The sequence below is a fragment of the Lacerta agilis genome, chromosome Z (genome assembly GCF_009819535.1).
Source record: "Lacerta agilis isolate rLacAgi1 chromosome Z, rLacAgi1.pri, whole genome shotgun sequence".
Taxonomy (NCBI): domain Eukaryota; kingdom Metazoa; phylum Chordata; class Lepidosauria; order Squamata; family Lacertidae; genus Lacerta; species Lacerta agilis.
The window spans coordinates 12,056,626-12,079,551 of NC_046331.1; the positions used below are offsets into that span (position 1 = coordinate 12,056,626).

At 46.7% G+C, this 22,926-nt stretch overlaps 1 protein-coding gene across 1 annotated transcript in view; it reads left to right on the top strand.

The window, feature by feature from the left end:
* Positions 1-605: 605 nt before the first annotated feature.
* PLPP7 (phospholipid phosphatase 7 (inactive)) overlaps positions 606-22,926 on the top strand; it is a 33,469-nt gene continuing 11,148 nt past the window's right edge. The window contains exons 1-2 of the mRNA XM_033137796.1: positions 606-1,218; positions 12,841-13,304. Of these exons, the coding sequence (XP_032993687.1) occupies positions 12,854-13,304 (451 nt within the window). The 5' untranslated portion in view covers positions 606-1,218; positions 12,841-12,853. The remainder of the gene's footprint in view (positions 1,219-12,840; positions 13,305-22,926) is intronic.

Sequence of the window (22,926 nt, forward strand, 5' to 3'; positions counted from 1 at the left end):
GAGACCCTCGCCCGCAGTCGCGTCGTGTGCGCGGGTACAGGCAGGCACAGTAAAGGGTAGATCAGCCAAGGTGGCGCAAAAGGAGACTCTCAAGGCAAGGCTTCTGAGGCAGGGAATGTTTCAGATGCTCCTCGCCCGGGTCTGTCATCCCGAAGCTTCCTATTCCCGCCCCCAGCGAACGTTGGAACGCTCTGCAAAGCGCTGGAGATTTATTGCAACGAGGGTATAGAGTTAATTTATATTTTACGTTATTTCTTTCACACACACCCCCAGTTCAGCTCTATTGAGCCCACCACAAAGCTAGTTTAATGCACAAGTGTGCATATGAGATATTATTATATTACCCCGTTTCACCTTTAAAAAATTAATCGTCCAAATGCCATTCACAAATCCCTCCAGAACTGCAGCTGCAGAAGCACCCCCCACCTCCGCCGCACAAATAGAATGTGTATACGAGGATGCCTTTTTGCAGCCAGAGAGCAATATAAGCAAACAGAACTGTGTGTGCAAATGACTTATCAGTACATGACACGGGTTTGGGTGGTTTATGTGCGTAGCGTATCTATGTGTGCATGTGTGTCTGTTGGTTTGCTTGATATTTTTGTGCAAAGGGTATCTTATTATTCCCTCCCCGCGCAGCGCGCTAGGCTGGCGCTTGCGGGAATCCCGGACCTCGGGCTCCTCTCCTTTCTGCAGCAGGGGAGTCCGCACCGGCGGCCGCGCGACTCTGCTCCATCTTTCGCCCACCACCACAACCCGCTGCTTGCCCGGTTCCTAATTATTATTATTAGTATTTCTACGCGCGTGGTTGATCCGTTGCTTCCGACGCTTCTCCTCGGCTGGGGACAGAACTAAACAGCCAGACGCCCGACCCGCTCTTCGATTGCTGCTGCAACAACATCGGGTGACTGCAGGCGCGGGTCAAACTTTGCAGAAAGTCCCACTGGCCAGCGGCGACATCCTCCACCTCCCAGCGTGCCCGAGGCGTCTTCTTTCCCCTCTGCAGTCCTGCTCTTTTGCAAACGGGGCTCTGCAAAAGCACACGCGCGGGCGCACTACCCTGCCCGCCTTTCTGCTTCACTCTGACGAGGAAGACGGGAATCCCAGTGATGTGTGGAGAGCAAATCAGCCTGACCGCCAGCCTCCCACTCGTCTCCTCTATCTGCAGCTGTTTCAGACCTTAAAGGCACTTCCTTCCAACCCGCGCAGGAATGCTGGGTATTGTAGTTTTGGTTCTTTATTATTCCCCACACCCCCTCTTTCCAAAGTAAAGATTGGTTGGTTTTTTTAAATTTAAATTTCGGGATTGCTGTTCTTGTTGCAAACGGATTGTATTTGTGTTCTTCCTCACTCCAACAACGCTTCTGAATACCGGTTGTTGGAAACCTCAGGAGGGGAGAGCGTTCTTGTACTTGAATTCTGCACCTGACATCTGGTTGGCTCCTGTGAGAACAGGATGCTGGATCAGATGGGCCACTGGCCTCATCCTGAGGGTGGTTCTTTTATGTCTGTGGTCTGACACTCTTAACCACTACACCAGTGTTTTTCAACCACTGTTCCGCGGCACACTAGTGTGCCGCGAGATGTTGCCTGGTGTGCCATGGGAAAAAGTGAAAAATTACTTTATATATAGTCAATATAGGCACAGAGTTAATTTTTTTAAACATTTTCTAATGGTGGTGTGCCTCGTGATTTTTTTCATGAAACAAGTGTGCCTTTGCCCAAAAAAGGTTGAAAAACACTGCACTACACCACACTGGCTATAAAATGATGCGAGGTGTGGTGAAAGTGGATCAGGAGATGCCCTGGGAGTGTGAATTAGGTAGGTTGGTGTTAAAACAGGGACCGAATTAACAGCCCCTGCTCCAATTTCTACTTGGAATCCAGCTTCTCAGAGTAACTCAGAGCAATGAGGGAGGGGGAAAAGGGCTGCACAGGAATCTCTGAGATAAGGAGGTGTAGGGGACAGAGAACAGCTCTGGACAGAGCTGTTCAAGATGCATGCAACCCACTCAATAGGGAAAGCTTGCGGCTCAGTAGTAAGACCATCTGCTTTGCATGTAGAAAGTCCCAGTTTCAATCCATAACGGTATATCAAGGAACATCTGCAAAAGATTCCCCGCCTGAAATCCTGGAGAGGTGCTGGCAGTCAGTGCCTACAATACTGAACTTGATGAACCCGTGGCCTCACTTGGTATAAGGCTGCTTCCCAAGTCCCTGGAAAGGATTCGGTGGCAGAGCATGAATTACAGGCAGCATCTCCAGGGGAATCCAGGATAGTAAAGGTAAAGGGACCCCTGACTGGTAGGTCCAGTCACGGACGACTCTGGGATTGCAGTGCTCATCTCACTTTACTGGCCGAGGGAGCCGGCGTACAGCTTCCGGGTGATGTGGACAGCATGACAAAGCCGCTACTGGCGAACCAGAGCAACACACGGAAACGCCCTTTACCTTCCCGCCGGAGCGGTACCTATTTATCTACTTGCACTTTGGCGTGCTTTCAAACTGCTAGGTTGGCAAGAGCAGGGACCGAGCAACGGGAGCTCACCCTGTCGCGGGGATTCGAACCGCCAGTCTTCTGATTGGCAAGCCCTAGGCTCTGTGGTTTAGACCACAGCGCCACCTGCGCTGTGTACCCAGTCTCAAACACTGGAGGACCACTGCCAGCCAGAGTTGACAAAACTGAGCTTGATGGAGCAAAGGTCCATGTGGCAGAGCACCTACACTGCATGCAGAAGGTCCGAGGTTCAGTCCCCAGCAGCATCTGCAGACAGGTCTGGCTGAGTCCCCGATCTCAAACTATGGAGAGCATAGGAGCCAACTCCTAGGGGCTGAGATCTCTTCAGCCCTCCCCCACATTGCCATTCAGATAGTGTGGGTGTGCTGCATCATGTGATCATTGGCAGGACTTATCTGCCCCCCGGCAAATATTTTATTCCAGTGGGCTTCCCTGCTGGAGAGCCTCTGCCAGGCAGCGTTAAAGAGACTGAGCTAGGTGAATCCAGCGGTCTGACTCACTGTAAGGCAGATTCCTGTGTTCCAGTGCAGTGCTGCAGTCTCTCATGCTGGTCAGCCACAAATCTGCTATGAAACACAGAACGTTTAATAAGGTTCTCCCCAAACCCTCCACCTTCATTTGTGTGTGTATTTGTGTGCACATGTGTTCATGTCAGTAGGTTTCATTTTCCAGTGGTTTGCTTTCTGCACAGAATCAAGCAGATTGTGATGCTTTGGGCTATGCTTTCTGAATGCAAGGTCACTGATGAGCAGCAAAGCTTCCTGCCTTCTCACCCCTCCTCTCCTCACTCACGCCTTGCGGGTATTTTGCTGGCCTGGTCAATTTCTAATTTGGGTGAGCCCATGCTGCCTAGAGGCAGCTCATCTCTCCCGTTTTTCATCTGGGAGTTAGGGACATAGTACTCTGCCTTACAATGAGCCAGACCGCTGGTCCCATATAGCTCAGTACTGCCAACACTGGCTGGCAGCATTTCTGCAGGGTTTCAGGCTTCTACAAAGCAGGAACGCATATCTAATATCTCTTTACACTCAAGGCTCTTCCCTGCCCTCTGACTCTCTCTGTTTGCCACCCCTTTCTCTCTCATTGAATCACACACACTTCCCCCTCTTTGACATCCACGTGAAATTAGGCTGAGCTGTTAGGCCAGGGGTAGCCGATGTGGTGCCCTCCTGTTGTTGTTGCACTACAACTCCCGTCACCTCTGACCATTGAATATGGTAGCTGAGGCTATTGGGAATTTGAGTCCAAAAAAAAAACACACAACAACACTTGGAGGTAGACTAGGTAGAGAGAGACAGTGGGGATTTGAAACTTGGTCTCCCAGGTCCTACTCCAACACTAACCACTTGGCGTAGCTGTAAGGGAGCTAGTGGGCAGAGGGGTTGCCTTTGGGTTGAGGGACTTGGGTTCAGGGGTTGAGGGACTTGGGTTCAAATTCTCCGTCATGATGTTCAACGGATGACCTCAGTCCGGTTGCTGGCTCTCAGCCTAACCTCCCTCCCAGGGTTGCGAGAAAAAGGGGATTTGGCTGTTCTATGCCATTTTGAGCTCCTTGGATTAGGGGATTAAAACACTAACAATAAATAATAATAATAATAATAATAATAATAATAATAATAATAATGCAGTGTGTTAAAGCTACGCACACTCCAGGTTACAATGGCTCTCTCCACCAAGAGAAGATCTCCCGAGTTTCCTCACTACTGCTCAGTCTGTTTGGCTCTCTGATTGACAGACTCACCATAGCAACAGCTATGCATGAGATTCTAGTGCCGGAAATGTGCAGCCAAGGGTGCTTCCTCAGAGTTTGGTGACTGTAAGGGTGAAGAGGCATGTTATCTTGCAAAATGCAGATTTATTTGGCAAATGCAGATGTATCTGTGTCCCCGGGTGGTATCCATATCAGATTTTCGATCAATTTCATCTATGTCATATTCCATATTAACCTGTTTTTAAATATACAGAATTGCTTTTAAAAAGTTTTTATATATGCAGCTGTTTTTATATTTGCACCTGTAATGTATGCTTTCATCGCATTGCATATCACTTTGGGATTTCTCATGGAAATAATGCCAAAATTTAATATATGCCCACTCAACCACTTCAATCGTCAGGCTTGGCACCATCACAGACGTCACACAATAGTTGTTGTGCATTTGTAAGAAACAGATCTTTTAGCGTGGTGGCCCCCATGCTTTGGAACTCCCTGCCTATTGACACCAAGCAAACAACTTCACTGTACTCTCTTCGGGCCCCTACTAAAAACATTTTTTTATTTAGAGAAACCTATCCAGCTAGGTAGAATGCTGACATGTGCTTTAATCTAGTTTTTAGTTTATTGCTGTTTTGTTTTTTTTTAAAAAAATGTTTTAAATAGTTGTTTTTGTCTGTTCTTAACAGATAGTGTCACTGTCCTACTCTTTTCATAAAATGCTTTGTGGCAGTTGTTGTTTTACAATCAAGTGGTATATAAATTTCATGAAATAAAATATCTATCTATCTATGTATTATGCATTAAAATACTTACCTGGCACAGTTTCATAAAAATGATTCCCACACCTATGTATTTAGAGGTTATATATCAAGGTGACTGGCCCAAGGTTGCTCACTGAGCTTTGTGGCTGGGGGGCATTTGAACCCCATTTTTAGCCCAACACTTTAACCGCAGCCACCCACTTCCTGACCTCCGATCCTTTCCTTGCAATTATATCAACAGTGTTTCTGAGATGAAAAAAATGCTTGGGAAACCCATGGGTATGTAACCTAATGTGCCATTCAGCTTTAAGGCGAGAGGATCTGCTAATGATTATGGATAAATCAGTTCCACTTGTGTTTTTCTTTAAAAAAATATATGTATCTGCCTAATTCGTCCTTCCCCACCCAATACATGAACTGAAATTGCAGTAATCTTTCAAAATTCACACTTCTCTGAGTTTTGCGGTGCATCTCTCCAACCAAAAGTATGCATTCAAAAATGCAAATATTATGGGGAAACTATACAAACGTACGTGTGTGTGTGTGTGTGTGTGTGTGATGAAAATGACATGCATTATATTAGGGGAAATGGCTTGCTACAACACACATATATATGTATTACAGAAAATAACACACAACGTTTTTTGTTGAATTTATATGCCAACCTTCCTCCCCATTGAACCCAAGGCAGCAAAAGATGCTATATTGGGGAAAATGGCTTGCAAAAATGCATGTGCCAGGCAAAACTGTGTGCAAAAATCCCTGTATTGTGGGAGCGGGGCAGGGAAAGCTGGGAAACAGGACAAAGTGAGCTGATGCTTGGGAAAATGAGACTGAGGGATGTGTTCATCCTGAGGAACATCCAGGGAAAGGCAAGAGCAACCTCTGGCCTTTGGGAGAAGCATTCTTCTCCTGCAAAGAGGTGGAATTCCGAGCGCTGGGGACTTCTCCAAGGTGCTAAAATAGACTCCGGTGAGGGATCAGATTGCAGCACCAAAATAGCCAGGAGGCAGCAGCAACAGCCATTGCTGCCTTGGAAATCTGAACTGGTGGGTGCAACAGCTAGAGGAAGCCAAGGCCTGGAGCAAGAGGGAGATGGGGTGGGGTGGGGTGGGGAATGAAACAGAAGAATAGTTTAAACCTCCCTTGCTTCAGCCAGTATCCAAACTGCGCCAAGCCTGCCTGTTCTGGGACTGCGCCTACCACGATGGCTGCGGTGGAGAGTCCCCGAAAGAGCTGGGAAACCGTTGCTAAATCCTAGCCATTGAAATCCAGGCACAGATATGCAAGGTAGCATATCTGAGATGCCCTTTGAATGTGGTTCTGAAGCTTCAAAGTGGAGGGGGCTGTAGCCCATTAGTAAGCCAGTGGAGTCTGGTCTATTAGGGCAAAAGGGGCATTTCCCTAACCTGCCTCAGCCTGCCCTCATCCAGCTCCCACCTGCCTGCCTTGCTTAAGACCAGTTCAGGCAGTGGCCCTGACTGTTAGCTTCCTCCTCCTCATTCTCAGTTTCATTCTGATAGGAAGATGGGGACAAAATGAGAATGAGCTGGATCTGCCTGTGATTGGCTCTGGCTCCCCCTGCTGTTGGGTGCTCCCTGTCTTTTGCCCTACCAGTCCCAATGAGCGCCAGCCACCACCAGTGGCGTAGGGGGCGGGGCGCCCCGGGTTCCAGGGGAGGGGGGTGACACTTGGGCTGGCCTTGCCCCGCCCCGCCAGTGGGCCCGAGCAAGCCGCGGAGTGAGGCAGCCTTGTCCCGCAGCCTGCTCACAAACCTGCTTGGCAGCCTGCAAGCCAGCCGTGGAGCAAAGCCGCTCTGCCCCGCAGCCCATCCGCCAGCGCCGCTATGGGACTGCCACATGCGATCGGCGGTTCGTGGACCGCTGCTGCTGTTCCCGCTGCAACCTTGCGAGTCACTGAGCGATCAGCGGCCGCACACGAAAAGCAGCACGGCTTGACGCCCGCCGCTCACACTCAGTAGCCCCACGAGCCGCCAATCACTCAGCAGCTCGCAAGGTTGCCGCGGGAGTAGCAGGGGCCCCGGCAGTGGAGCGTGCATGCGCTGGATTTCGCACATGCGCACTCCGTCCTGACGTGTCGTGATGTCACGACGCAACGTCACAACGCCCCGCCCCCAGGGGGTGCCTCCGTTTGCCGTCCCGGGTAGCAAGGAGGCTTCCTCCTTGCCTGGCCACCACTTTTCCATGCAAAAAGTGTAGCAGCAAGGAAAGTAAACCCATTTAGGGAGGGAGGTCTCCCAAGGGCATCTTTTGATTCCACACCTGCTCCTCTCAAATGGAGTCATCTACCCCTCCATGACTCACCAGTGGCCTTAGTTGGTTGCCATTGACAACAGCATTTTACAGACCTTTCTGCTGCCTTTGGTTATCTTTTTTTCTTTCAACTGAATTCTAGCTGGTTGTGTGGTTTTCAATGATATTTTAAATTGGGCATGTGGCTTTTATGGGGCAAAGCTAATAGGAAAAGCAAGTTACAAAGATTGTAAATAAAATGCCCTGGCTGAGAAATGTTATGTTCTACAGAATGAGTTGCACACTTGTCCAAAAGTTTTCTGGGAGGTGGGGCGCTGATGTTTCTGGACATGTTTTCCCCTTTCTCACCTTTGAACATCTTACATCTCCCGTTTTTAAAAGAGGCAGCTGTTTCTCCACTGACAGAGCAACCTAACCCCCTGATCTGCCATGCACTTACCAAAATGGTGGCAGCAGTAAGTACTGTCAGTGGTATCCTTCACTGGCGATAGCCAGCGGAACCCTGACCCCCAACCCCCCAATAGGGCATTTCTGGAACAGAGAGGGGTTGTTGCTGTTGTAATATACAGTTACTGGCACACACTTGCATGCATAAAAGAGTTAACCTGAACTCAGAGCTCTTCTTGCTTCCTGGAATGAGCAAAGAAGGAGCCATGTCACCAATGGCTCCCAGCTGCAAGAAAAACCAAGTGAACTGAATCTCCAAAAGGGAGGTTTTTTTAGCCTGCATCTTTGTTGACTTAAAGATTGCGTGATCTGTTTTAGTAAGGAAACAAAGTTTTTTGGGTGGTTTTTTGTTTAGTTATTTGGAATCTTTTTTTCTTCTTTGTTTTGCTGTTGGTGGATGGAGACTTTGTTTGCTGGAAATTCTGAGAGTGAAATATTCACTTATTTAGAAAGCCTATTCTTGCCTAAGTATTTTCATGTGGAATGTTTGTTTATAGGTGGGTGAGGGCAGATACAAACCTAATCAGGTTTTAATGTGCTTAGAGCAATCGCCATTGTGCTAACTCTGCTACGACAGAGTAATAATCTCTCTTCCAGGCTTCTCTCTTAAACAGTTGCTAAGTTGGCAGTGGACCTACTGGATCTTGACGAGGCACTGCTGACGTCATGTGATGGCTACTGGCCTGATCCAAGCCTATTTGCTGCTGCAGTCTGGGAACCGGCGTAGCAAAATGACTCCCCTGCCCTGACCAACAGCTTTTGATTTTGGGAGTAGGGGGGGGGGCTGTGGATGCAGTGGTAGTTGGCATCAGATACTGCTGGTGCTAGGGGTTTGGACTGCTTGCCTGAGTCCCTCTGCAGGATCAATGCTTCATTTGGGTGAAAGGAATAAGAAAAGGCGATAGAGTGGCATTGCCTAGAAACTAAGGAACGTTTCCCCCCTCAGGTATTCCTGAGCCACATGGTTACAAGGGAACTATATTTTCCAGCATCTAGGGGTGCTGTTGTATATTTTCGATACCCCTACTCAACTTCCGGTGGAGGGAAGATGGCGCCTGAAGCAAGTCTCCTGTGAGCCTCAGCAGAGTGAGTAGGAGCTTTTAAGAATAATACCCCTACTCTCACAACAAAGGGTCATTGGCTGTTTGTTTGTTTGTTTGTTTGTTTATTACATAAATATGACAGTATATGCACCATTAAACAAAAGCCATACAAGGGAAGTGTGTGTGTGTGTGTGTGTGTGTGTGTGTACATACATACACATACAATTTTATATGACCAAGATGTGGTCCAACAAGTGACAAAATATATCAATTTATCTTACTTTTCTTACATATATATCCCGCTTCCCCCCATAATAAAATCATTTGTTTTAAAATATTTCTGTGCTACTTTTCTGGGCACATACAGTAGTACCTCAAGTTAAAAACGCCTCAGGTTACAAACTCCGCTAACCTGGAAGAGTTACCTTGAGTTGAGAACTTTGCCCCAGGATGAGAACGGAAATCGTGTGCCGGCAGCGCAGCTGCAGCAAGAGGCCCCATTAGCGAAAGCACGCCTCTAGTTAAGAACAGTTTGAGATTAAGAATGGATCTCCCGAACAAATTAAGTTCGTAACTAGAGGTACCACTGTATTCATCCAAAGTGGCATACAAAAATAAATATAATTATATCTGCCTTTTAAGATCTGCCTTTACAGATGGGGGGGGGGAGAGAGAGAGAGAGAGAGAGAGAGAGAGAGAGAGAGAGAGAGAGAGGATGAATGTGTTCTGATTTTGTATCACTTTGGGGCATTTTTCATGAAAAAAATGACCAATAATAAATAAATAAATAAATCTAACAGGACTGCAACTCCATTATCCTTGACCATTGACCACACTCGCTAAGATGGGTGGGAGTTACCAATTTGATATACATGTATTGAGGGGCGAATACAATAAAGAATTAGAGATCTCAATTTTGACCATACAGTAGGAAACTGTTTTAAGTGCTGTAAGCGAGGGTGTCTCTGGACCTTAAATTGAGGCTCATACAACAAAAAAATAATATTTAGAATATACTGGACCCCATTACATTTGTTGAAAAAAGCGCTACCTACTCCTAAGGTATCTAACTGTTGGAGATGCAATAGGGACAATGTTTCCCTAAAACATATGTATTTTCATTGTCCTATATTGAAAGATTTTTGGCAGAAGGTAACCTAAATCTATCAACAGAATTGTACGGAATGATCTTACATTTACAGTGGAAAAATATCCTTTTGAATTATATACCCAGCACATGGATCCTTACAAAAGGACAATACAAGTGGACTCTCCGTGCCCTTATCACTGCAAAAAGACTGATACTGGTGAATTGGAAAAATAAAAATGCGGCTCCCTTCTACAATTGGATCGAAGACTTGTACAAACTTGCAACATATGAACATCTTGCAGACTTGCCATGGCAAATTCAATATTTGGAATCCATTCTTACAAATACTGTAATAGGTTAAGATCTGGTGAATTACAACAACTCTGTAAAGTATACAGTTTTGGTTCCCCCCTCCCCCCTTTACTTTGCCTTCTACTCAGGTGCTGTTTCTCTTTTTCCTTTTCTCTCTTTTATTTACGTCTCACTGTGTTTAGTGCACATATAATTATGTACAGTATTTCTTTTTTAACTTTCAATAAAGATGCCTGTTTAAAAAAATAAAAAAGATTGATGGGAGTTGTAGTCTATCAACATCTGGATGGCCAAACGTTTTGCAGCCCTTTCTTTAAATGCCGATTCTTAGGTAGGCAAAACACCACCATAAGGTCACATGTGGGAGGGATCAATGGCCTTGGGGGCTGGGTACAGGGGAAGAAATTCAGCTTGCTTTGCATAGGAAAGGTAGATTTCATGCAGAGGCTTAAAGAGCTTCAGTTCACCTAGAGCAGGGGTAGTCAACCTTTTTATACCTACCGCCCACTAATGCATCTTTCTTGACAGTAAAATTTCCTTACCGCCCACCAGTGCTCAATGGAAGGAGGATTCATCTTGTGCCATAGAACCCCCTACCACCCACCTAGAATCCTGAAGCATCCATTAGTGGGCGGTAGGGACCAGGTTGACAACCCCTGACCTACAGCCATTGTTCTGGCAAGTTGCTCGCATGGAGTTCTCCATGGTGCTGAAACAACCAACCTGCCTTGCTGTGCTCTTATTCGTGACCAGGACAAGACATTCCAGGTTCATTCTAGCTCTGCACTTGTGGGGTTTGGTCCTTACTAGGGACACTCTCACCCATGCCTGACTGGTTTTTCACACGGTGCTCCCAGAGCATAAACCAGAGACCCCCATAGGCCAAGGACCCTGAGGAGCAGGCAGGGTCCTGCGGAACCAACACTGAGGATCCCCTTGAGAGGCCCTCTGAGTTAAGACCAGCTGAAGAAGAACTGGTCAGACGAGAAGATGGGGAAACCACACACAAATACACCAGCCTCAAAGGTTTGGGGTCAGGCTGAAGAGCAACATCACATCTTACACATGATGTAGCTAAAATTGTTTTATGTTTAGTTTTTAGGTTGTAGCAAGTATAGGTTGTAGGTTGCTCAGAGTAGGCCCATTGAAATTGATGGATATGACTAACAGGTACCTTAATTTCAGTAGGCCTACTCTGAGTAAAAATCCAGCCCCATCTGCACTATACATTTAAAGCAATATTATACTACTTCAAACAGTTATGGTTCCCCCTAATTAATGTGTATGGAAAGGCTTGCAGAAACAGAATGGTTTTAAGCAGGCATCTAAAACAGGATAGTGAAGGCACCTGCCTGGTATCAGTAGTCAGGGAGTTCCAGAGCACATATGGAACAAACATTGTGTGATCATCTTACAACTAAGATTACCACCTTTTTTGCAAACCCTGTGTTTTTGCCTTTACCAGCAACTTGACAAAGCAGAAATCCAACAGGTGCAGCTTTTTCCACTGCTCCAGGAAGAAAACTTCACATACAGTTTATATGGCCAAAACAAAATAAAAAAATCCTTCCAGTAGCACCTTAGAGACCAACTAAGTTTCTTCTTGGTATGAGCTTTCGTGTGCATGCACACTTCTTCAGGTACACTGAAATAGAAGTCATAAGAGAAAGACCAGATTGTTTAAGTGGCAGCTTACTCCTTTATCAGGGATAGGGGAGAAATTGTGTATTTCTTGTGAGTTTTTCGTATTTTAATTATAAACTACCTGGTTTGTACTTCTTGAACCAATATGCAACCTGAGTCACACAGCTAGCCTTTGAAATTCACACTTCTCCAAATTTTGTGATGCAGTTCCCCAGCTAACCAATGTTTACCAAAAAAATGCACATTAGGAGAGAGTGCGTAAAAATTAATCTATTAGTTAAAATAATACACAAAAGTGCATTATGTTAGGATTTTTTTTTAAAGAGTACATTAATCAAAACTGTATACTAAAATGTGTTTATAAGGATACATTTCCACTAAAATGCTGGTGAATTTTCCCAAGGGTTTGTTTTCCCCACAAGAGATTCACAAATTACTTCAGAAATATGGAGAACTGGATATAAGATGATTATTATTAAGATTGGAAGAAAAAGAAACTGAGAGAACCGAAATTGACAGAGCCGTCCATCCCTCTCTCCACCCGCTAATTCCCCCAAAGTTGTAAAGCGTTGACACTAATTGCAAGATAACTGTAGCGAACAGGCAGAGGGAAGCAAGGGAACTACATTTCCCATCCTCCTTTGAGGCCCTCAGAAACAAGCAATTGGAAGATTTAAATAGACCAAGCCAGAAGCAACCAAACTTTATGACTGGTCAAATTGCCCTCCTTTGATGCCTGCCTATTGGCTGATTGGGCATTGATCTGGTGGCAGACTGGATGCTGTTACTGTCATTTATCTCTTTCTTCTCTGCCCCTCCTCCTCCAAGCTTGGTGGGCCTGCAAAGTAAACAGCCATGTGCATTGAGCATTCCTATCTCTATATTTAACAGCTGCCCGTCTTACCAGGCTCATGACTTTTGAGGGAGGTGGGGCAGGGGCTGCTCAGGTCTTGGGGAGGGGTATAAAAAAAAAGAAGAAGAAGTCTGAGGATTATCTCTCTTTTTCTTTTTTTCCTCCTCTTTAAAATTCTTTTTTAGAGAGACCTGCACCATGCCGGCATCTCAAAGTCGGGCCAGGGCGAGAGACAGGAACAATGTCTTGAACAGGGCTGAGTTCATGTCGCTTAACCAGCCCTTGAAAGGTGCCCAAGAACCCAGGAGTGCTGGCCGGAGGCAGAACAGCCAGCCCGGCCCCACTCCTGCCCCAAACGAGGGTGCCAAGGAGCGGAGGCAGTCTCAGCAGCTGCCCGAGGAAGACTGCATGCAGCTGAACCCTTCCTTCAAAGGAATCGCCTACAACTCCCTCCTGGCCATCGACATCTCTCTCTCAAAGAGGCTTGGGGTGTGCGCCAGAAACGCCTCGTCCTGGGGCAATGCCCGCTCCATGATCAACCTCATCGGGATCACCGGGCATGGGATCCCTTGGATCGGCGGCACGCTGATCTGCTTGGTGAAGAGCAGCACCCTGGCAGGCCAGGAGGTCCTCATGAACCTACTTTTGGGTGAGTCACTTTGCACCTTCCCACTTCTTCCTTTCCTTTCGAGTCCTATCTCCAGTGGTGCCCGGTGCCCAGTGGGAATGGTGGGGCGGAAGGCAGGGAGCCCGAACAGTAGGTCGAGTCACAGCCCATGACAGGCAGAGCCAACTAATTCTGGTTTGGTCCCCATCCTCCTCCCCACTGCTGAGTTCCACAAAGGCAACCCTGAGACGACAGAGGGGCAAGGTGACAGTCAGCGCTGCCTCCACCCTTGGACTGGTGGGCAGGAGGGGGCTTGCTGAGGGCAGGCTGAGGTTGGTGGGGGCAGTGCCCCATTTGCCCTGATGGACTAGCCTGCACTGCCCATCGCCTCACCACGTGGCTTAGCTGGCTTTCTTCCTACTCTCACCTACTGTACATTCCTTACCGTTCTTTGCCTTTGCTTCCTTGAGCATCTCTTGAAGTCATGGAATAGGGAAGATGGCTTTGGATGAAGACCAATATATTGTCCTAAGTGTGGTGTAGTGGTTATTTGTAAGTCTGCACCTTTGACTGGAGGTCAAAGACAGGAGAACAAGAGGAAAACGACGTTCTGACATATATTCTTGTTTGTTTGTTTGTTTGTGTTGTTGTTGTTTGTTTGGCATTACATTTATATCTCTCCATTTTCCTCAAGGAGCCCAAGGTGGCATACATTGTCGTCGTTCCCTTGTCATTTAATCTGCACAACAACCCTGTGAGGTGGACTAGGCTGAGAGGCAGTGACTGGCCCAAGGTGAACTTCCTGGCTACGTGGGGATTTGAACCCTGGTCTCCTAGGTCCAGTACTCTAACCAGTACATCACACTGGCTGTCTGAAAAGCCTAGAAAGCCAGATTCTGTCAGGCTGAACCCACAACCCAACAGGTTATACCAAGTTCCCACTCATGATCTTGTCAAGTTCTTCTCAGAATCGTCCCCCGGCCACCATGTTCTTCCTCTTCTACCTCGCCTCCTTAAACCTCCCATCCACATTCTCAGCTCTCAATTCTGCAATATCGGTATGAATGATTATACTCAATGCTAGTATAAGCACATAATTTGCATGCGTTCCTAACTTTGGGGAAGGGGTCTCGCTCCAGAGGATTTGCCTCGTATGAAGAAAGTCCCAGGTTCAATCCTGACATCTCCAGGTAGATATGCTGATCTGAAAACCTCAAAAGATGCTGCCAGTCAGGGTAGACAATACTGAGTTAGATTGAACAGTGGTCTGACTTGGTTTAAGGCAGGTTCCTATGGTCCTCTGCAGCCAAAATGTCACCATCTACGCACAAGAGGCTTAGAGGGAACCCAAAGGTCTGCAGAATATTTATAGGGGGACACTAAAGGGAGGGGGAAAAAATACCCCTCTCAAAATAACTGAATAAGGACTGAGTATACTCAGTAGCCACAGAATGCTGACCAACTGTTGAACAGTGAAATGAAAAAGGGTGAGAGTGAGAATGGAATGGAGAGCCACAGAAATGAGTATGGCTGGCTGGTACCTTGAATTGGAACCCTCTGCTCTGCAACATTTTGTTGTACCCGACAAGTTTCCATTCTTCAGTGGCTGCAAAGGGTGCTAGAACTCCAAGGGTAGTGTACCTGATATGCATGTTGAAGGTCCCACGCTCAGTTCTGAGGGCCTCCAGCTAAAACAAGGAAGTGATAAATGATAAAGACCAACCTTACTGTTAACCACATAAGGGTTTTTACTCTAGCTCCACCCTTCCCTGGTTTCCATGGCTTCAGAGGTCATATAAAACACCATCTGTGAGTGTTTCATGAGGATAATTGAGACATCTTAGACCAACCAGCCCTTCCCCAAGCTGATTATCCGTCCAGCCATTTCAGACTACAGCTCCCATCAGTCCCAGGCTTCACCTCTGAGCCATAGGCTCCCCCCCCCCTTTTAGTCTCAAGAGTCTGAGCCACAGAAGGCCTAGCAAGCCTATCTCAGTTATCCTTTAAATAGGGTAAACCATACAGAGGTTAAAGGGAGTTCAGGGATTATCATCCCATTAGGCATCTGGCTTCCCATTTCGGCATCTGGTTGGCCACTGTGAGAACAGGATGTTGGTCCCAATGGGCCTTTGACCTGTTCCAGCAGCCAGGCTCTTATTATGTTAGTATAATAGTGTGTGGAAAAAAGTTGGGTTGTACACAACTAAGTTCTGCTCAGAGTAGACCCATTCAAATTAATGGAACTAAATCATGCCCATTATTTTCAATGGGTTTAAAATGAGTAGGACTAGCACTGGCTATAACCTATTATTATTATTATTATTATTATTATTATTATTATTATTCTGTGTGTATGTGTGTGTGAAGGTGCTCACCAATACACCATCACCTTTTCTTTTGCTAGGCCTACTCATGGCAGCCATTTTGGACAGTCACCCACGGCACTTTTAACAAAAGTACCAGCACCTCATTTCGAACCATTAAAAAAAAATCCTCCTTCTCTCTTACTTCTTCATCTTTGACCTTTCTTAGCACACTTAAGTCTCAAAATACCTCCAGATATTTTTTGCCTTAAGCCCCAAAATACCTTTGAGACCACCTCATCCACCCTTTGGTCTTACTACCCTCTCTGAAGCCCACTGCTTTATCTCAGTGTCGGATTTGGACAGTGAGGGTGGGAAGGGGAGGTGTTCTTGGTGGCTACCTTTTGAGAAGTTCACCACCACCACCATTACACATGTGTAAGGTAATAGTAAAGGACCCCTGGACGGTTAAGTCCAGACTATGGCATGTGGCGTTCATCTTGCTTCAGGCCAAGGGAGCCAGCGTTTGTCCGCAGACAGTTTTCCGGGTCATGTGGTCAGCATGACTAAACTGCTTCTTCACAACGGGACACCGTAACAAGTATCAAGAGTGCAACGCTGTTTACCTTCCTGCCACAGCAGTACCTACTTATCTACTTGCACTGGCATGCTTTCAAACTGCTAGGTTGGCAGAAGCTAGGACCAGCGGCGTAGCTAGCCGCTTGGGTGCCCGGTGCAGTGCGCACATCCTGTAGCTGAGGGTGGAGCAAGCCGCCCATGGGGGTGGGGTGAGCCAAGGCAGGGCATGCTGTGTGGAGCCTCTCCACAGCCTTCCCATCAGCTGTAGGGCGGCTGAGGCGGTGGGCAAACGCAAGCCCTGTGCTGAGGCGGTGGGCAAACGCAAGCCCTGCGCTGCTCGAAAAAGCAGCTCAGAGCTTGCAGGCACACTGCCCGCTGCCTCCCCCGCAGGAGAGATGCGTGGCTCAGGCATGCTGCAGGCCGTACGGTGTGGACCCAGTGCCCCCCGCCTCACCTAGCTACCACTGGCATAAGAAGGGGGTGTGGAGGGTGTGGAAGTTTTTTGTTTTTTTTAAGGGTCGTGAGCCCCATTTTTAAATTTTATTTTAAAAACACATGTTTTTGCCATTTTGTCACCCCCTCAATTATGACACCCGGGGCGACTCGCATCCACCGCACCCCCCCTTCGTACGCCACTGGCTGGGACAGAGCAATGGAAGCTCACTCCATCACACAGATTTGAACCGCCAACCTTCTGATCAGCAAGCCCAAGAGGCTCAGTGGTTTACCCTACAGCGCCACCCGCCTCCCTGCATGTGTAGACCCAGCATCAAACTTTGACATGGCTGGGCATCTGCCGAGGGACCACACCCCAGGAAGAGGTGTGGCAAGAGCCACATAGACCTGCTGCACTGAGGACGTGGGTTTCTTTTACAAGAGCCCTGCAAAACCTAGAGACAACACAGCACATTTGCCAAGTCTCAGAATTTTGGAAGCCCTCTAGAAACTATTCTAGCTGTGGTTAGTGTGCAGTAGCATAGCTAAAGGTGTGTGGGAAGGGTGGTCCACATTGGGCGGCAGGCTTACCCAGACGGCCCAAAGCTCAACATGGGACGCTGGTGGCATGCAGCCTGCATGCCCTCCAGCCACCACCTCCTGCTTGGCCGTGGCTACCTTCCAGTGGGTCCAGCACTGCCAGAAAAAGCTACACGGGGTGTGGCGCTGGGAGGGCACCCAGGAGGCATGCAGTTGGTGTGCGCCAGCCTGCAGGTTTCCCTCCCAAGTCCCAGTTGCCTGGGCAAAGGTGGCAGCAGCGCCCTGATACCTGCTGGGCTGTGCCAGGCGGGCGGGCATTGCAAGATGGAGCGAGACGAGGCGCCGCCAGGCCCCATGAGTGCAGTTACAAAATCAGGATGGTCCAGGGCTTGGCCCACACACCCCTCCCCCGTGGGCAGATCATCCCACCCCCTTGGGCGGTGCATGCGTGCCCCCACAAGCACCCAAATGGCTTGCTATACTGCTATTAGTGTGGTGGACCAGAGGGAAGGGCTGCAGCTCAGTGGCAGAGCATCTGCTTTGCTTGCAGAAGGTCCCATGTTCAATCCCTAGCATCTCATGTTCAGAATATTGAGGACTGGACTCTTGGTTTATTTTTAAATGAAGGACAATAGCTCATTGTGGGGGCATATGCTTTGCATGCATGGGAAAGTCCATTGCCAGTCAGTGTAGACCAGGAGTAGCCAATGTGGTATATTCCAGGCATTCATAGAATCATAGAATCATAGAATTGGAAGAGACCACAAGGGCCATCCAGTCCAACCCCCTGCCAAGCAGGAAACACCATCAAAGCATTCCTGACAGATGGCTGTCAAGCCTCCTCTTAAAGACCTCCAAAGAAGGAGACTCCACCACACTCCTTGGCAGCAAATTCCACTGCCGAACAGCTCTCACTGTCAGAAAGTTCTTCCTAATGTTTAGGTGGAATCTTCTTTCTTGTAGTTTGAATCCATTGCCCCGTGTCCGCTTCTCTGGAGCAGCAGAAAACAACCTTTCTCCCTCCTCTATATGACATCCTTTGATATATTTGAACATGGCTATCATATCACCCCTTAACCTTCTCTTCTCCAGGCCATTGTGGACTACAACTACCATCAATCCTAGCCAACATAGCTAATGTTCAGGGGTGGGAGGGAATTGTATTCCAAAACACACAGAGAGCACATTGGCTATTGTCCAGTGTGGACAGCCTTGCACTAGATGGGTCAATGATCTGACTCAGAATCAGTTCCTACATTCTTAAAGCTCACTGGATAACCCTGGGCTGATCACCATCTCTCAGCCTAACCTACCTCACATAAGGTGGCCTGTTTTGCATTGTCAAAAAATGAGAATTAGCACCACCAAAAAACAAAGGGCAAAGGAGGGTGCAAATTTGCTTCAAATCTGCACATGGTAATTTATATGTGCAGGTGCAAATCCAGCAGCCCTCCAAAATAGAGGAGGGCAATGGCTATCTCTAACCACACAGGGTTGCCGTGATAATGACCTTTGCCACGCAGCCCTCACCTGGGCCGCTGCCACCACCCTCAACTTCTTAGGGCAGCATAACTACCCTCTGCTGTTCTTAACCCCTGGGAGGGTCTGTAGGGCTGGTCTTCCAGATATTTGAGGCCTCGGTTGTTTAGGGCTTCAATCACTAACTAAGCACCTTCACTTGATCCTGAAAATAATCTGGCAACCCATGCAGCTGTTTTATAAGATCTAAACAGAAGACCATCCAGTAACCTAGCCGCTGCACTTTGGTCCAATTGACATTTCCAAGTTGTCTTCAGATAAAGATATGGGCTGGATCTCAGGGTTAAGTTGGCAAAGGAAAGAATGAGGGGGTAAGTGCATTCTGGTTGCTATTGTGGGCTTGTCTCAAAAAAAAAAAAGCACACCCACCTGCTTTTAGCATGGCACTTTCATAATTGTTGTTGTTGTTGTTTGTTGTTACTATTTAATTAGTATGTGACATAGTGCCAAAGTGGGCTTCTAAATGATTTACAAAGTATGAAAGCCTGTTACACAAAGATTAAAATATGAATACTGTACTCGTAATTGAAATACACAATGAAACAATCCTGTTAAAATAAACAAGCATAACTACAGACATAATGAAACTATCCCATTAAAACAACACAGCATGCCAAATGGGAGACTCAAATTCTGATACCCAGAGAATGCATCTTCAGAGAAGGTGCATCTTCAAAACCAGTGGGGAGTGTGTTCTGTAGCACAATGGAAAAGCCAACAGCAGAAAAACCTCCTGTTGTGTTTCCAGCTAATAACTACCAGGCCTTGGCGAAAGTAACTGGCTTCCAATTGTAGTATCACTACGCTTAAGGCTGCAGATCCTAAAAGGTGTAGCATGGCTTGGGATGCCAAAAGGCTGCCATTGCAATAGGTTTTACCCTGACTTTTGGGGCCTCTCTGGTTCTTCTGATGGTAAATTGTTTTACCTCCTTTCAATATTGTGTCTTTATATTGCTATGAAAGGCAGGTAAGGAATTCAATAATAAAAACATAACAAGCATGATGCAGTTCATGATGTTGCAGATTCCTCCCTGCATTTTGCGGGCATTTGAACATGCGCTGATTAGCCTAGCCACCCATCTGCCTGTCATCAGATGCCAGGATGGGTCATAGGATCCATTGCACAACCCACTCTTCTTCTTCTTTTTATAAATGTATTTTTATTAAAGATTTCTTGGTTTACAAAAGCATGTGCAATGTCTCTTTTTTCAAGTTGCATTTTCTACAGATCAGTTTCATTTGTTGAGACATTAGTGTTACATTAGGAAGAAAAGGGGGGAAGAGGTGGAGAGGGGAATGGTGAGGGGTTGGGGTTGGGGTAGGGTGGGAATGTTTCTATTTTAGTTAATGTATGTGTGGGGTTTTGTGTCAGCGTCGCTTGTGCAGGTTCTCTTTGCTATTCACTTGTGTTCCTTTGGTTGTGGGAGAGGTTGGGGTTGGCCTAGGGCAGGGGTCAGCAACCTTTTTCAGCCGTGGGCTGGTCCACCATCCCATATTTTTTTGGGGGGGGGGAATGAATGAATTCCTATGCCCCACAAATAACCCAGAGATGCATTTTAAATAAAAGCACACATTCTACTCATGTAAAAACACCAGGCAGGCCCCACAAATAACCCAGATGCATTTTAAATAAAAGCACACATTCTAGGGCAACCTAAGGCCCGTGGGCCAGATTTAGAAGGTGATTGGGCCGCATCCGGCCCACGGGCCTTAGGTTGCCTACCCCTGGCCTAGGGTATGGTTGTTTATTTGTGATTGGCTGTGGTGAACTTTGTTTTCATGTGTGAATGGTGTGTGTGTGTGTGTGTGTTGGATCAGGTTAGCCATGTTGATTTGTATGCTGTTGGTGGATTCTTGTCGTCATTTTGTTGGGCTGTGTATGTGATAAAGGGGAGCCATACCAGGGTGAAGGCATCTTCTTCTATTTGTCCCTGTGTCAGTTTCAGTTTATTGGTTAATTTTTCTAGTATGGCTGTTTCCCATGCTATTTGGTACCATTGGTTCATGCTTACTCCTGACAGGTCTCTCCAGTGTCTGGTTATGATGTTTCTGGCTGCTGAGAGTAGGGTGCACAACCCACTCTGAAACTTTGACAGAGCAAAATGGATCCATTCGCTGGCTCCAAAATACCCTAGAGCTGTTTCTGTAATTATGGCTTCAGAGTTAGGTCCTGACATCATCCCACGAGTGTAAAACATTGCATCAAAACTAACCCTGTATAAGTTTCAAAATCCAGACCTTTCAACCTTATTATACATAAAGGGGGGGGGCTGTTGTTCCGGTGCTTTGCTGCTTGCTTGTTGTCGTGGCAATATGGGCCAATATGACCTGCAATGCAACTTGATACGGAAGGTTTTGTGTAGCCACCTCCTTGCACCAGGCAAGTGACCTGGTTTGAACTCGCTTTGCAGGGAGAAATTTATTGCTTTGTGTCCATTGCATTGCAGGCAAACTGGATGCTGAATTTCCAGGATTCAGATGTGCCTGTATTCAGAGGGGCTAGGTTGCATGGCCTGTGACGGGATCTGGTGGGACACTGTTGCTTTGGGAAATGAAAAGACAGATTGTTTTAGCTTGTCCACTTTTGGATTTTGACACACCAGGCAAAATTTCTGATGCAGTCACTGGGCTGAGAGCCAACCTCTGGCTCAGCCTTAGCAGCCAGGCTGTTGAAAAAAGGATGGGATTAGAGAATGGCTGGAGATAGTGTGTTCTCCCCACTCTCTTTCTTTTTCTCTCTTATCTCTCCTCTGTTCTAGGGGGGAACGCCAATCAACCCAATCTGAGTTGGAAGCCCCATTAGCAGAAGACACGAGCATGTTCTCTTTCTTTCTTTCTTTCTCATCTCCCCTCTGTTGGTGGAAGGGAAGTCAGTCAGCTTAATCTAAGGAGGCTAATCTACTGACCATTAGCTTAGTAGGTAGCCCAACACAAGTTTATTTTGCTGCGTTAAAACATAACAAGCCAGACTTGCTTATTGCTGCTCCAACCCACAGTCACTAGCTAACAGTAACCCGTGATTTGTTGTCGGCTTGCCGACTGCAAGAAACAACTAACCACACTCCCTAGGTCAGATGTTACAGCAAGCCATTGTTTCTTGGTTTATTAATTCCACCAGCAGCAAAATCTCAGGTAAAAAAACCACAGGGCTTTAACCAACTAAATTCTACTCATCGAATAAGCCTATTGAAATTAATAGGCCTAAATTAATCATGATTTCAATGGGACTACAGGATAAGATGTTGGACAAAACCCATAAGTTCAAAAAATAGGCACAGTGCAGTGTGATCCAGTGTGGTGTAGTGGTTAGAGACGAGAGCCTGGGAACGAACAGGGTTTGAATCCCCACTTGGCCATGAAGCTCACTCGGTGACCTTGGGCAAGTCCCTGTGGCTGACACTAACCTACCTCACAGGGTTGTTGTGGGGATCAAATGAGGAGGGGGAGAACCATGTATGAAAGGTGGAATATAAAAACAGTGAATGATTGATAAATAAATTTGCCTGCTAGAGTGGTTGTTGTTATGGGGATAACATTCTGCTCTGAGTTAGTCTCACCAAAGTCAATGAATCTGTCAGTATTTGCCATTATTTTCAACGGGGCTACTGTCAATAGAATGAGGATTGTATACAGCCCATAGTTTCTAGGTTACTTTTTACACATTGTAAAGTAGAAGAGATTTGTGCCACCTGTGTCTTCATGACATTACCAGCCATTGCAGCATTTTCCACCCTCATTTCAGAACAGTAACAACCAACACGTTTTAGGAAAGGGACAATGAGAGGCAAGAGTAATGAATGGTCTAGAATAAATGTGAGTGATACACATCTAGCATTAAACTGTTCCACGCATCTTTACGACTGCATTTCAATAGCAATTTCCATGACACTTTTATTTTGTGTGTGTCTAAGCATGTGTGCTCTCTCTTGCCAGTTGGGACACTGTACATAAAAACTCAATAATTCTCAAGTATCAGAAATCAATTTCAGAATAATTATTTCACACAGCTCTCTTCCTCTATGGTGAAAACGTAATTTCTTCTGCAGTAAGATGTTGGTGAATATACTGTGTGATATTACACATAGAATTATGCAAGGGAGCTTCTGAGATAGTTAGTGATGCACATTCATGCTTCATCCTTCGCCCCTTCATTGTTAGATTTATAAATGTAAGCAGGAAGATGTGCTTAATACCAGGCAACACTACACACACACACACACACACACACACACACACACACTTTCTGGGCTTCGCTTGACCTGCTGTGA